General features: G+C 43.9%; 1 protein-coding gene across 2 annotated transcripts in view; it reads right to left on the bottom strand.

Annotated features, from left to right (window-relative positions):
* The window catches only part of trim62.1 (tripartite motif containing 62, tandem duplicate 1), a 42,898-nt gene extending 38,119 nt beyond the window's left edge, over positions 1 to 4,779 (bottom strand). Inside the window, exons 1-2 of one of the 2 annotated variants that reach the window (XM_046342885.1) lie at positions 4,564 to 4,779; positions 3,035 to 3,580 (exon numbers count right to left, since the gene is read on the bottom strand). In XM_046342885.1, coding sequence (XP_046198841.1) covers positions 3,035 to 3,442 — 408 coding nt within the window. In that variant the 5' untranslated portion in view covers positions 3,443 to 3,580; positions 4,564 to 4,779. The remainder of the gene's footprint in view (positions 1 to 3,034; positions 3,581 to 4,563) is intronic. The other variant, XM_046342886.1, reaches the window with a different exon arrangement.
* Between the last annotated feature and the right edge of the window lie 10,609 nt (positions 4,780 to 15,388).

The raw sequence follows: 15,388 nt of genomic DNA, 5'->3' as shown, positions 1-15,388 counted from the left end.
CAGACCGTAGACATCACTTATCTGGCTCAACATATAAGCTATTTTTAAAGCATTCAGTGCAACACCAAAATGTTTGCACCACTCCCTATGGTAAGTTGCAGCGTAAACAACAGGGTAACCAGAGACATTTTGCTCTATCCTCACAGTCTTCCAGTCGGGGAATGGGCAATACAGTGACAGTATAATGTAACCTAAAAGCAAGCAACGCTGGGAAAATTACTGCTCCAAACTCTGCTTTTCAATTCACCTCTCAAAATGCATCAATCTTTTAACGCAGGGCAGTAGAGCTGATGAGTCAGTCAGTCAGCCTGAAGCTATTTTTCGGTGGTCCTGTACGGCTCAGTTGGTAGAGCATGGTGCTTACCCTGCCAAGGTTGTGGGTTCGATTCACGGGGAAACCCATACGGAAAAATGTATGCATGCATTACAAAGCTGCTTTGGATAGAAGCGTCTGCTATGTTATATTATTATAAGTATATATTACAATAATAATAATTTCCTACTGGTGGCCTGTTGTACAGAGGAATGCTCTCTGAGAACCTTATGGAGCTTGCAGTGTCATTCCAGCCAGAGAGAGAACAAAAGGAAGAAAGGCATCCCACCCAGCAACATATCCCCTTAGGTCTCAGCTGCCAAAACCCTAGATCACTACCACTCGACAGAGACTTCCCACCTGGCACTTCAAGTGCCTTCTGAGTTGAACATTGCTTTTAGGCACCTTCGTTCATCACACCTTGACACTTCTTACTCAGAATGATCAGGGTTTGTGTTCAATGTGAACTTTGTACCCACAGGCAAAACCATTGAACAATGTGTTTCATCAACCGTCCAACTGGTGTTAGTTAGCTAAAATCAGGGAAAGAAACAAAACTGAAAGGACAGACCATGTTTGCCAATAAGTCGAACAACATTCCTGTTCCTTTCGTTTCACTTTAACAAGAAATGACGATCCGAACACAAACACTTGAAACAGAAGTGTGCCAAACTCATAGGGGCCCAAAGTCACTTGTTTCCAATGGAGACTATGGGTACCTCGCTTCTCTCAGAGTCCTGTAGATCTGGGCAGCTTCTTAACCTCCTGTCGTAATACTAAACGTCACAAAAGTTGCTGTTGGAAAAGGCTCCAAGTTGAGAAACTGTCCAAGAATGTTGTACCAATTAATTCTGCATTGAGATTACACTGCTCTGACCTTTTTTCATGCTCCAAGGCAGCCTGGATAAACCTAGACAGACTCTTTTTGAGGCCTGTCGAGTTCAGTTCCCAGTTCATAATGGCTGCAAGCAGTCAGCAGCAAGTAGACCATTTCAATTGAACTCGGGGGAAGATGTTGCGAAATAGGGTACTACCTTCGACTCTCATGTACTCAACATGAATATATTAAAAATAGGTTCTCTCTCCTCCCGAGTCAGACATAAGCAATACGGGGATAACATAAAGAACAGTCAGAGCCTGCTGCCGTCTCACAGATAGGCATAATGCTTGTAGAACAGAAGCGGGATTGAGGAAATGATTTAAAAAAGGGCACAAAGACATAAGAACCCAGGTCTGGTCATGCATTTTACAGCCACATGAATGTAGCACATTATTCTTCTAATTCCCCTTCCAGACTCCCACCTGATACAAAGATTAGGGTATATTACACATTTCCGTCATAATTCTTGACATCTTACCAGAGTCTAATTTAGCCCAATTTGCCAGTTAGGTACATATGTACTTGTCATTTAAACTTTTTTTATTTTTTATTCTGTGTATTTTAATATTTTCAAATAATGTGGCCTGAATCAATGAATTATATTTGAAGTATTTGGAAGTATGTTCAAATAATTTCCTATAAATAGCCTGCTATTTGAAAGCATTTTCAAATACTATTTTCAAATACCTGGGTTAAATGCACAAGAGTGAGTTTGAGTCAGTATTTTCAAATACTTTCCAAGAGTATTTCCAAATACATAACAATATTAAAACTACTTGTCATTTAAAATAAATAGCAAAATGCTTACTTCCAAATGCCTTTGAAAGTAATGAAAATACCCTAAATAGTATCTGTTAGCTACTAGACTAACTGACCTTCACATCAAACCCAACACCATAAAAGCGTATGCAATTACATAGTACCCCCTTCCTAAAATACCCACTACACTGAGCAGCATAATTGGTGTGGCTATGCAAGACCGTGATACTGTAGTTCTTATCAGTAAGAAGATACTGTACTACCACATTCAATCCTTAAAGACTTCATGTGTCAGTGTGAATTACTGCAGTTAAGGAGATTGTGTAAACCTTTCAGACGAGTGCCCGAGTGTTGGTAAGCATAAGCCCTCAGGTCTGGTCCTTATCACAGTGGTGTTGACCAACCACAGTGTGAATCAAGTGTTTCCGTTCAGCAGTATCACAACTAAGCTCTAGTCAGACAGTGGCTCGGGACAAAGAGTGGGTCTCTGTAGCTGCCTTGAGTGTTGACGGATTTAAGGGTTTAATACACAAAACAAATGGGATTGGACTTGTACTGTTAAGCATACTGTACTTCAATGGAGTGCAAAGAAAGAGAACAGGTTTAGGCTGACTGCTATGCCAGTGTTATGGGATTGGGTCTCTGTGGGACTAATCCAAGTGTTGAAGAAAAGGCTAACCGTATTAAATTGACACCAAGTATGTCGTAATATCTGCAATATCAAAGGAAAATAGATTGAATTGTTGCTCTATACCCCATTATTAGTCTATACAGAGATGCTATTTGGAATTTCAGACTACATTTGTAATGAAAATCTCATATGGCCTTATTCTACCATTATTTGTTACGCTGGCTGAGGGCAAAGACGGTGTGTTATTTTGCAAATCAATGGTTTGTCCTCCATCGTTTGGCAGAAAACTTTTGTTTATCAACAAAATATTTACCATTTCTGTCTGTTCCACTCCATTTCCCCCTAATTCATCCTCTGGGCCCCGACTATGACCAACACTGTTACCACTAATCATTCTGGACACCTCAGGGTATGTACTGGAGGAAGAGAAGGGATGACCAGTCAAACTGACCTGTATCTCCTCGTAGGCCTCGTCAATAGTGGTGACCTGATGCTGCTCGTGTAAGGCTGGCTCGTCACAGAAGAAACACACCAGGCTCTTGTCGCTGAGGCAGAAAAGCTTGACCTTCTCGTGGTCCTTGCAGGGATAGGAGCTCCTCTGCGCATTGAGGATAGCATCCAGCGGGAAGGCTGAGTAGCGCTCCACGATGTTGGACAGCTTGAGGCTTGGGGAGAGAAGAGGGTCTGCGAAGGTCCTCCTGCACTCAGGACAGTCTCGTACACCGTGGGGCTCCTGTCTGCTCCAGTGCTCAGTGATGCACTTTCGGCAGAAATAGTGCTCACAGCCAAAACTGACAGGGTCCTGGTAGATACTCAGGCAGATGGAACACAGGAGCTCATCCTTCAGACAGCAAGCCATTTGCAAACACAGAGGTTGAGCTGCATTTAACTGCACACTCGCTATACGTTTTTAAGACAATGTTCTGGATTGTGAGATCAACTCTTGACTGGCTGTTCTTTGACACCCACTTCAGAATCTTGGCCACTCTTGATTTTCCTGTATTTTGTGTGTGTGTGTGTGTGTGTGTGTGTGTGTGTGTGTGTGTGTGTGTGTGTGTGTGTGTGTGTGTGTGTGTGTGTGTGTGTGTGTGTGTGTGTGTGTGTGTGTGTGTAAGGGGGGGAAGAGAGACGCCATATCCATCAGAGCCTATCCAACAAGCAGCAATTCACATTTATGGCCAAACAAAAAAATGATTACATAAAACTAGGTCGCAGTTGTAAATGAAAACTTGTTCTCAACCTGCCTACCTGGTTAACTAAAGGTGAAATAGAACATTTAAAAATGTAAATATAAACTACATCTGATAAAGGGATCGAGGGCACTGGCATTGCTGACTAGCACTAGGTGCAGTAAACCAGCTATCTTTGCCTTAATTTATTGGTAAACAGTAGCCAGCAAGAATAGGCTGGTTGCTGGAAGTTAGCTGTGATTTGACCAATTGTTAGGTAATGTGAACCACTGTCAATGCTATGGCATCTGTGTTCAATCAAAATGACAGAGATTTTTTTTTTAAAGCAGGTTAAATTGTCCTTGTCTTCTAGCTACTAAGATAGAGTGTCGCTCACAGTAACTGCAGTATTTTTAACATTGATTTTAACGTTACCTGTCCTCCCTTCGACACTGGTCATATCAGCTAACAAGCTAGCTATGTTTCGAAGCTAGCCAGCTACGGCTAACGAATCGACATGTTTAGAAAAAAGTGAGTCAGCAACTCCATTTGCCATACAAACTTATTTAGTTAACGTTTGTTACCTGGGTATTTCTGTACTTTACTTCGCTTGTCAGCTAACTCACCGTTCATATTTTTCAGTTGTCAAACTGACAAACTAACATCAGCTCGCTAGCGTTTGCTATCTAACGTTAATTGGCTACCTCACGAGCTAGTTATAGCTAACGTTAGTTGCCTTGCTGGCCAGTTGGATTTGTAAACATTGCTAACATCTGCCTCCTCTATAGGGAAGATAATTTGACAAACTTACCTTAGCAAGTCTCCTTTGGTAACGTTACTTCAAATCAGGGTGCTTTCAACGCGACCCTGTCTGACCTTTACCAAAACAATCGAAGAAGACTGCTCCAAATCAAATAAATCATTTCAGACAACCTCACTCACGGCACTGTTGTCACAGTGACAAGCACAACTCCTGAATTTCTGCTCAGGTCCCTTTCAGGAAGGAATGGAATACAGCAACACAGATAGAACAATGAGCCAGATATTTCACCGGATGTATAAATGTGAAACATCTGGTTGGTGTTTCCCATCACACCAAATATGGTGATGAGAGGAAGCCCATTGACCGGCAGTGGGAGAAAATAGAACTTGATGGAGTTTGGCTTGCATCTGCACATTTTCTCATCGAAGAAACATTTGAACTCCATACAGTTTTCTGTTTCCAAACCTAGAATCTATAACAAACAGAGTGGACTGCGTTTTGTAGAACCTTTGCCTACGTTTTAAAAAACTGCGTTGTTTAGAAGGGCGAATTGAGTTAATGTACTTGCGCACTTTACAGAGTAGGCGTTCCCTAACGGAAATATGATAATAAATGCTAGAACACGCCAATAGGATCTCACTAACTCGTGTTTAGCGCTGCCCAATTCCTTGCTTGTTCTGCCCACTATGATTAATTTGCTCCCATTGGAAACGACAGGCTGTGGTCTATCTTGGATTAATTATAAAACATCTTTGACAGCACAAACCAACTGTTCTTCTTCTTCTTTGTTATCGTGGCCTTCGCATATTTTGTTTGTGCATGCCGCCACCTACTGTGCATGTTCAACCAAGTTACAATTGTGTTTTTATTTTAAATAAATAAATAACAATTCCACCACCAACCAAACCTAAACCTATATAACACAATTGTTTAAAAAAATCTCAAACATGTTATAACTACTACTACCCAGTTACTTCTCTGCAGCTGCCACCTACACTCACTTTAAAAAAACCACTACCCCATTCCACCACTTTGACCCTATTTGCCTATTTGCTCCTTCATCATGCCAACGGCCTGGGATGATGGAACACCCCCACTAAACACACCCTGTAACTCTTCTGAAGTCAAATCTTGTATACCCGAATACTTTTCTTCTGGTGCCACCACAACATCTATTTTCTGTGATTTATGTTTCCTTTTCTTCGGTGTAGTTGATATTGCTATGACCTTACTGAAGTTCAAAACACTCTATGGCCTATCCCTCTGTGCTGACACAAATCTCCTACTCACTGGGATCCTCTCAGGATGCCTCACTCTTGACCTATCCTCCTCTACTTTCTTCACTGCCTCAGCATACGATACCTTCTGCACTACTCTGGACTCTGGTCACTTCAACCTGCGTCTCTCGCACCAGACACGTCTGATCCCCAGCAGCAAGGGCACCCCTACAGCTGACACACACAACTTTATCCACCGAAATGACACAGTCTTCTGTCCCATAAACTCCTGCACTCTTCCCACATCTTGGAAAATGACTTTGTCGGGTAGAGACTCTGACTCAAATCTCAAAAGGACTGACAGTGACAGCACCAAATGGCAGGCATCACAAACACCAGGAATCTTCAACTTCAATTGCCCCACCTCACTTAACACTACCCCAGAAATCACTCCTTTCAATGGTGCCTTGTTCCTAAATGCAAAGCACGAAACAGATCTTGACCCAAATTGCATGACATGGAGCACCTGCTCCCTCTGGTCAGAAGAAACACAAACAAATATCACAAGTCCACTACAGATTACCTTCACTGATTTCAACAGTACTCAACTCCTTTTCCACCTACCCTGAAACCACAAATGGATCCACCAAAAGGCAAAGGTCCAGTTTCTCCAAGACAATGTTTTATCATGTCCAACGATGCAAAGCGTTGGCTCCAATCTCTTCACCTCACTTATTAATTCGCACTCATTCACTTCCATTTCTCCTCCAGAACTCAGTCTGGATCATGGCTCACTCTGTTGGCGCTTGACACCAGTCTTCTTCGACGTCCCATCTCTAAATTTTTATCACTATCTTCCTCAGATTCAAATCCAACCTCCTCTTCCTCTATTTCCACCTCCATTCCTCCACAGGAATCCATGTTTCTGTGTCCCTGTCCCAATATTCCTGTTCTTGTTCCATGATTCCTCTTCAGAGCCATATGGCTGCTGCAAAACACCGGCTTCTCACTAGGTTCACTTCAACATTAACTTAACGGGCCTCCCGAGTGGCGCAGTGGTCTAAGGTACTGCATTACAGTGTTTAGCTGCTCCACTAGAGATTCTGGGTTTGAGTCCAGGGCAGTGTTAGCTGTTCCACTAGAGATTCTGGGTTTGAGTCCAGGCTCTGTCACAGCCGGCTGTGACTGGGAGACCCATGGGGCTGCACACAATTGGCCTAGGGGAGGGTTTGGCTGGCAGGGATGTCCTTGTCCCATCGAGCACTAGCGACTCCTGTGCTTGCTGACACTGTCGCCAGGTGCACAGTGTTTCCTCCGACACATTGGTGCAGCTGGCTTCCGGGTGAAGTGGGCATTTGTGTCAAGAAGCAGTGCGGCTTGGTTGGGTTGTGTTTAGGAGGTTGCATGGCTCTTGTCCTTTGCCTCTCCCGAGTCTGTACAATAGTTGCAGCAATGAGACAAGACTGTAACTACCAATTGGATGTCATGAAATTGGGGAGAAAAAGGGGTAAATAAATAAAAACATTAATTTAACAAACCGACCCTTTTTGGTGCGAACTATGGGTGTCACACTGCCACATCAAAAGTTTTTGTTCAATCTGTGGTTGCTTATTCACATACACGTTATTTATTGTTGTTAAATGTGTGTTATAAATCACAAGTGATTATGTACATAGATTGCAGATGTTAACGCAAGTGCAGCAAAATGCTTGTGTTTCTAGCTCCAACAGTCCAGTAATACAAAACAATACACACATTATCCAAAAAGTCAAAAGAAAGAAATTAACAAAGATCACAACGAGCAATGTCAGAGTCTGGAATATAAATGTATCAAAGGCAGCTGGTGGGAGGAGCTATTGTAGGATGAGCTCGTTGTAATGCCTGTAATATCAATAATGGAACAGAGTCAAACATGTGTTCGATACCATTCCATTGATTCCATTCCATCCATTACAATGAGCCCGTTCTCCTATAGCTCCGCCCACCAGCCTCATAACCTCCTGCCAAATATATGACCACATTAGAGACCTATATTTCCCACAGATCATGCAGACCCCCAAAGAATTTGAAAACAAATTAAACATTGATATAATTCCCATATCTATTAGGTGAAATACCACAGTGTGCAATCACAGCAGTAAGATTTGTGGCCCGTTGCCATGAGAAAAGGTTAACCAGTGGAGCACAAACAACATTGGAAATACAACCTAATTTTATTTATGTTTATTTATTTTCTCTTTCATACTTCAGCCTATGGTGGCCTCTCTCAGTAGCAAGCCTATACTCACCGAGTCTGTACATAGTCAAGGATTTTCTTAATTTGGGGTCAGTCACAGTGCTCAGGTATTCTGCCACTGTGTACTCTTTTTGTTTAGGGCCAGATGGCATTCCAATTTGCTCAATTTTTTGGTTGATTCTTTTCAATGTGTCAAATAGTTTTGCTTTCTCATAATTTGGTTGGGTCTAAATGTGTTTCTGTTCTGGGGATCTATGGGCTCTGTGTTTGTGAACGGAGACGCAGAACCAGCTGGCTGAGGGGACTCTTCTCTAGGTTAATCTCTCTTTAGGTGAGGGCTTTGTGGTGGAGTGTGTGAGCAACACTTCCTTTTAGGTGGTTGTAGAATTGAACATCTCTTTTCTGGATTTTGGTATAGTCCTAGTTCTGCTCTGCCTGCATTGTTTGGAGTCTTTCTTTCTTTCCCGCAGACCTGCTGTTTCGACCTATACATGCATGGCTATGAAAAGCCAACTGACATTGACACATAAGCAATGTTCCTTCTAAGCTGTGCATGTGCACTGGCGCGCAGTAGTCCTGCTGCTCAGCTCCCCGGGACTGCTGCACAGAGCACAGAATAATTATCAGCCCAGGGAGAGAAGCATGCAGTGGCGATTTTAGCATGTAAATCTTGGTAGGGCAAACTTTTAAAAAATGCAAGCAAAGCCACTAAACAACACTAAACAATACATGAATTGCACTATAATGGTGACAAATGGTGTCCACAAACTGTTAGGGCCTACATAAAGCTGTCCCAACAGCAGAGCTTTCCTTTCAGCACCATGGAGTGAATCCTTACCACCAATACACCTGGCTATCAGCGGAGCCTTGTCTGGCAGCAAAACAGTTAATTCAGCCTCATTTACTGCCTTTTAAAAAACATAGCTGATATGGCTGACAAATGTGTTCTTTATTGACAATTGAGATGTACAAACTCTGGCATAAAAGGACAACAAGCAGATCACTTTGATTAAGACATTAATGAGCAAGTAAGGAAGGACACAGTCAATATAACTATTTGTTCAGCACTTTTGAAATGTACAGTGACAGAATTCAAAACATGGGCCATTCTTACAGTATTCTCCCTGTATACTGAGTCAGAACTGTAAGTTAAATTAAGGGGGCATACTATAAGAAGACAATGAAAGCTCTTACAATATTCAATGATTACATTTATCTAAAAGAGGCTATAGGCTACATGTGCACCACCAAGTCAGAACAGTAGGCTATGTTATGAGGGGTAAAGGGACCAAATTATTAGGGTGAGGCACATGGGCTACTAACAGCTTACTACACAACATACACTTAGTATTACCTTCTTAGCTATGGTATACATATCTCCCTGGTATTACATAATTTATGCAGCAGCATACAATACATTTTTGGACTCACCTTGTTGTGCTCACTTCAAATCCAATCAAATCAAATTTGATCAGGAAGATGGTGTGGCGATCCTTCTTGTGGGTAAATTTTGGTCATCAAACTTTATCATCAAAGTCTGGCATTCTTTGGATTTACGGTGCTTTAAAAACAACTGGGAACTCTGAAAAAAACAAGGTTGAATCATGACATCAGTGTTCTTCAGGTTTGAGCTCAAGAAAGAGGCCTGGGCTCCCAGTTGTCTTCAACTCGCTGAAGTCTGACATTTCCCCATTTCGAGTTTCCAGTTGTTATGAACGCGGATTGACAGTATGGCCAATGTATTCAAACTTTTCAGGCCCATGGTGTTGAATATTTATCCTTTTAAGCTTGAAAAAGAGACCCAAACCCAGACTTGGACCACACACCCACTTAAATGGGTTCCAGAGTGGCGCAGCGGTCTAAGGTGTCACTACAGACCCTGCTTCGATTCCAGGTTGAATCACAACCAGCTGTGATTGGGAGCACATTTGGCCGAGTGATGTCCGGGTTAGGCCGTCTTTGTAAATAAGAATTTGTTCTTAACTGACTTGCCTAGTGAAATAAAGATAAAACAAAAAAAGCTGAATAGCAAGCTAGTTTGCTTTGCAACGCTTGCAGTCAGCCACTGATTCCTCCCAAACAACTCATTGTTGAATTTGTGATTTCCAACATGTTGTTTAATGTTTATGTCCAATGGCCGATGACCACCGATACGGTTTATCTATAATTTATCTTCATATGACAAGGATTGAAAAGGATTAGCCAGTAGATTGTCGACGTGATTCATGATGATGACTGCTTGTCATCGAGTTTCCAGTTTCCAGTAAATATCGGTGTTCCTCAAGGGTCCGTTTTAGGACCACTATTGTTTTCACTATATATTTGACCTCTTGGGGATGTCATTCGAAAACATAATGTTAACTTTCACTGCTATGCGGATGACACACAGCTGTACATTTCAATGAAACATGGTGAAGCCCCAAAATTGCACTCGCTAGAAGCATGTGTTTCAGACACAAGGAAGTGGATGGCTGCAAACGTTCTACTTTTAAACTCAGACAAAACAGAGATGCTTGTTCTAGGTCCCAAGAAACAAAGAAATCTTCTGTTGAATCTGACAATTAATCTTAATGGTTGTACAGTCGTCTCAAATAAAACTGTGAAGGACCTCGGCGTTACTCTGGACCCTGATCTCTCTTTTGAAGAACATATCAAGACCATTTCAAGGACAGATTTTTTCCATCTATGTAACATTGCAAAAATCAGAAACTTTCTGTCCAAAAATGATGCAGAAAAATTCATCCATGCTTTTGTCACTTCTAGGTTAGACTACTGCAGTGCTCTACTTAAATAAAGCACTAAATAAACTTCAGTTAGTGCTAAATACGGCTGCTAGAATCCTGACTAGAACCAAAAACTTTGATCATATTACTCCAGTGCTAGCCTCCCTACACTGGCTTCCTGTCAAGGCAAGGGCTGATTTCAAGGTTTTACTGCTAACCTACAAAACATTACATGGGCTTGCTCCTACCTATCTCTCTGATTTGGTCCTGCCGTACATACCTACATGTACGCTACGGTCACAAGACGCAGGCCTCCTTATTGTCCCTAGAATTTCTAAGCAAACAGCTGGAGGCAGGGCTTTCTCCTATAGAGCTCCATTTTTATGAAATGGTCTGCCTACCCATGTAAGAGACGCAAACTCGGTCTCAACCTTTAAGTCTTTACTGAAGACTCATCTCTTCAGTGGGTCATATGATTGAGTGTAGTCTGGCCCAGAAGTGGGAAGGTGAACGGAAAGGCTCTGGAGCAACGAACCGCCCTTGCTGTCTCTGCCTGGCCGGTTCCCCTCTTTCCACTGGGATTCTCTGCCTCTAACCCGATTACAGGGGCTGAGTCACTGGCTTAGTGGGGCTCTTTCATACCGTCCCTGGGAGGGGTACGTCACTTGTGTGGGTTGAGTCACTGATGTGATCTTCCTATCTGGGTTGGCGCCCCCCCCCCTTGGGTTGTGCTGTGGCGGAGATCTTTGTGGGCTATACTCGGCCTTGTCTCAGGATGGTAAGTTGGTGGTTGAATATATCCCTCTAGTGGTGTGGGGGCTGTGCTTTGGCAAAGTGGGTGGGGTTATATCCTGTTTGGCCCTGTCCGGGGGTGTCCTCGGATGGGGCCACAGTGTCTCCTGACCCCTCCTGTCTCAGCCTCCAGTATTTATGCTGCAGTAGTTTATGTGTCGGGGGGCTAGGGTCAGTTTGTTAGATCTGGAGTACTTCTCCTGTCCTATTCGGTGTCCTGTGTGAATTTAAGTGTGCTCTCTCTAACTCTCTCTTTCTCTCTTTCTTTCTCTCTCTTGGAGGACCTGAGCCCTAGGACCATGCCTCAGGACTACCTGACATGATGACTCCTCGCTGTCCCCAGTCCACCTGGCCGTGCTGCTACTCCAGTTTCAACTGTTCTGCCTTATTATTATTGGACCATGTTGGTCATTAATGAACATTTGAACATCTTGGCCATGTTCTGTTTTAATCTCCACCCGGCACAGCTAGAAGAGGACTGGCCACCCCACATAGCCTGGTTCCCCTCTAGGTTTCTTCCTAGGTTTTGGCCTTTCTAGGGAGTTTTTCCTAGCCACCGTGCTTCTACACCTGCATTGCTTGCTGTTTGGGGTTTTAGGCTGGGTTTCTGTACAGCACTTTGAGATATCAGCTGATGTACGAAGGGCTATATAGATACATTTGATTTGATTTTGATTTGTCTAGCTTGATAGGTAAGATTTTGAAAGTATGATGTAGACTTGATCAGTCCAAGCTACGGTAGATATAACGTGATTTGGCGTAATATTATCTGTGACCTTGAGGCTTCTAATGTAACTCAATGGCAGCACCCAAGGGGCTTGAATTTTCGAGCTCTCCCCGTAGATTTTGTAGATGAGCGACAGAACACTGAGCCAATCACGGCGCAACTAGAGAACATTACCAACACTACACTCCGTATTTTCCGCAGGCTGCCCCACCACCACAGAAAGCACTGAGCTTGGCTGAAACACCTGCATTTTGGAGCTGCCTTATTCAGAAAAGTTCTGCCCCACCTGCCCTGAATGAGGGGTTGCCACAGATCAACGCAATATTAGCCACTTTCAATGCCACATACCGAAACAAAACGAACTATGCAAGCGATTTTGTTGTAGGCAGAACGTATCTGAGCTCGATTCTATTGCACAAGACTCAGCCTGTACTCTACACAGACCGTTGCCACATAACCAATCAGCGGTGCAGTAGGCCTATATGCAAATAGACCATAGCCATATATGGATCTATGCATTAACTTTGAACTTGGACTGTGTTTATAGCTGTGGTCGTGGGTAGATGCGTTTGTTTTGAGATCAAAGCAAGAGCTGCATGTAGCCACGTGTGCACATTTTGTTCATATCCGTTGCTAGTTAGTGAGTCATTAGCTCAGTTATAGAGAATTTGCAGTCAGCAACAGGGGAGTGAGTGCTTCCTGCAAGAGCACAAAACGTGTACATTTCTAGACATCTTTGAAAAGCAAGTCAGGAAAATAGTTTTTGTCGATGTCTTCAAATCAAATGTCATTAGTCACATGCAACAGGTGTAGACTTTACAGTGAAATGCTTATCTAGCCGACAGCACAGTTTTTAAAAAATGGATAAGAATAAGAGATAAAAGCAACAAGTAATTAAAGAGGAGCAGTAAAACATAACAATATATACAGAGGGCTGCCAGTACAGTGTCAATGTGCTGGGCACCAGTTAGTTGAGATAGTATGTACATATAGGTAGAGTTAATTAAAGTGACTATACCTAGATGACAACAGAGAGTGGCAGTGGTGTAGAGAGAGGGAGATGGGGCAATGTGAATAGTCTGGGTAGTCATTTGACGAGATGTTCAGGAGTCTTATGGCTTGGGGGTAGAAGCTGTTTAGAAGCCTCTTGGACCAAGACTTGGCGCTCAGGTACTGCTTGCTGTGTGGTAGCAGAGAGAACAGTCTATGACTAGGGTGGCTGGAGTCTTTCACAATTTTCAGGGCCTTTCTCTGACACCGCCTGGTATAGAGGTCCTGGATGGCAGGAAGCTTGACCCCAGTGATGTACTGGGCCGTTTGCACCACCCTCTGTAGTGCCTTGCGGTCAGAGAACAAGCAGTTGCCATACCAGGCAGTGATGCAACCAGTCAGGATGCTCTCGATGGTGCAGGTGTAGAACCTTTTGAGGATCTGAGGACCCATGCCAAATCTTTTCAGTCTCCTGAGGGGGAATAGGTTTTGTTGTGCCCGCTTCACGACTGTCATGGTAAAGGAGGTGCATCTGTTTTTAGGGTTTGACAATTACTACCGGAGGTTTATCCGGGGTTTTGGGCAGGTGGTTGCTCCCATTACCTCACTACTGAAGGGGGGACCGGTGCGTCTGCGGTGGTCGGCTGAGGCAGACAGAGCGTTTTGTCACTTGAGGACTCTGTTTACCGAGGCTTCCGTGTTGGCTCATCCGGATCCCTCTTTGGCATTCATGGTGGAGGTGGACGCATCCGAGGCTGGGATTGGAGCCGTGCTCTCACAGCGCTCGGGCGCGCCACTGAAGCTCTGCCCCTGGGCTTTCTTTTCAAGGAAGCCCGGAGGAGCGAAACTATGACTTGGGGGACTGGGAGTTGCTGGCTGTTGTAAAAGCTCTAAAGGTGTGGAGACATTGGCTTGAGGGGGCTCAACACCCTTTCCTCATCTGGACTGACTGCTGTAATCTGGAGTACATCCAGGTGGCGAGGAGACTGAACCCTTGCCAGGTAAGGTGAGCTATGTTTTTCACCCTATTCAGATTTACAATATCGTATAGACCAGGTTCCCAGAACGCTAAGGCAGACGCACTGTCCCGTCTGTATGATACAGAGGAGCGGTCCATTGATCCCACTCTCATACTTCCGGCTTCTTGTCTGGTGGCTCCGGTGGTGTGGGAAGTGGACCAGGACATTGAGCGGGCATCTCGGTCAGAGCCTACTCCACCTCAGTGTCCGGCTGGACGGAAGTACGTCCCGCTTGGTGTTCGAGACAGGTTGATTCGGTGGGCTCACACGTTACCCTCCTCTGGTCATCCAGGTATCAATCGGTGCGAAGCCTTAGGGGGAAGTACTGGTGGTCCACTTTAGCTAAGGACGTGAGGGTTTATGTCTCCTCGTGTTCGGTGTGCGCTCAGTGCAAGGCTCCTCGGCACCTGCCCAGAGAGAAGTTACAACCCCTCCCTGTTCCACAGCGGCCTTGGTCACACCTGTCGGTGGACTTCCTGACCAATCTTCCTCAGTTCCTGGGCTGCACCACGATCCTGGTCGTTGTGGATCATTTTTTCTAAGTCCTGCCGTCTCCTCCCTTTGCCCGTTCTCCCTACAGAGGAGACACATAATGACTCCAGAATCTCCCTCAAGTGTTCAATTTGGTTGAGATTCGGTGACTGAGAAATACACACACACACACACACACACACACACACACACACACACACACACACACACACACACACACACACACACACACACACACACACACACACACACACACACACACACACACACACACACACACACACACACACACACACACACACAGCTTTTAAAGCCCCTATGCTCCTTTGAGAGCCCTCTTTCAGTCACTGAGACCTTTACCTCTAGCCATGGTAGCCAAAATAATGGTCACCTGGGCATTTTTATATATGATGGGATGTTTTAATTGGTTAATTAAGTCGGGAACCACACCTGTGTGGAAGCACCTGCTTTCAATATACTTTGTATCTCTTATTTACTCAAGTGTTTCCTTTATTTGGGCAGTTACCTGGATATTAGATTGATATGTCAAAAAATGTTTCAAATGTTTCTCGTGTTCTCTATGTTGCCACGTATGTGATCGCATAGAAGGATGTGTGATCTTATTTCAGTGCAGTACTTGGCTTTGATTTAGACTATTTCTAACCTGAAACGATCCA

This window comes from Oncorhynchus gorbuscha, linkage group LG03 (genome assembly GCF_021184085.1).
Source record: "Oncorhynchus gorbuscha isolate QuinsamMale2020 ecotype Even-year linkage group LG03, OgorEven_v1.0, whole genome shotgun sequence".
NCBI lineage: Eukaryota > Metazoa > Chordata > Actinopteri > Salmoniformes > Salmonidae > Oncorhynchus > Oncorhynchus gorbuscha.
Note: the sequence above shows the minus strand (reverse complement) of the source record. Positions and strands in the feature narration are given on the sequence as shown.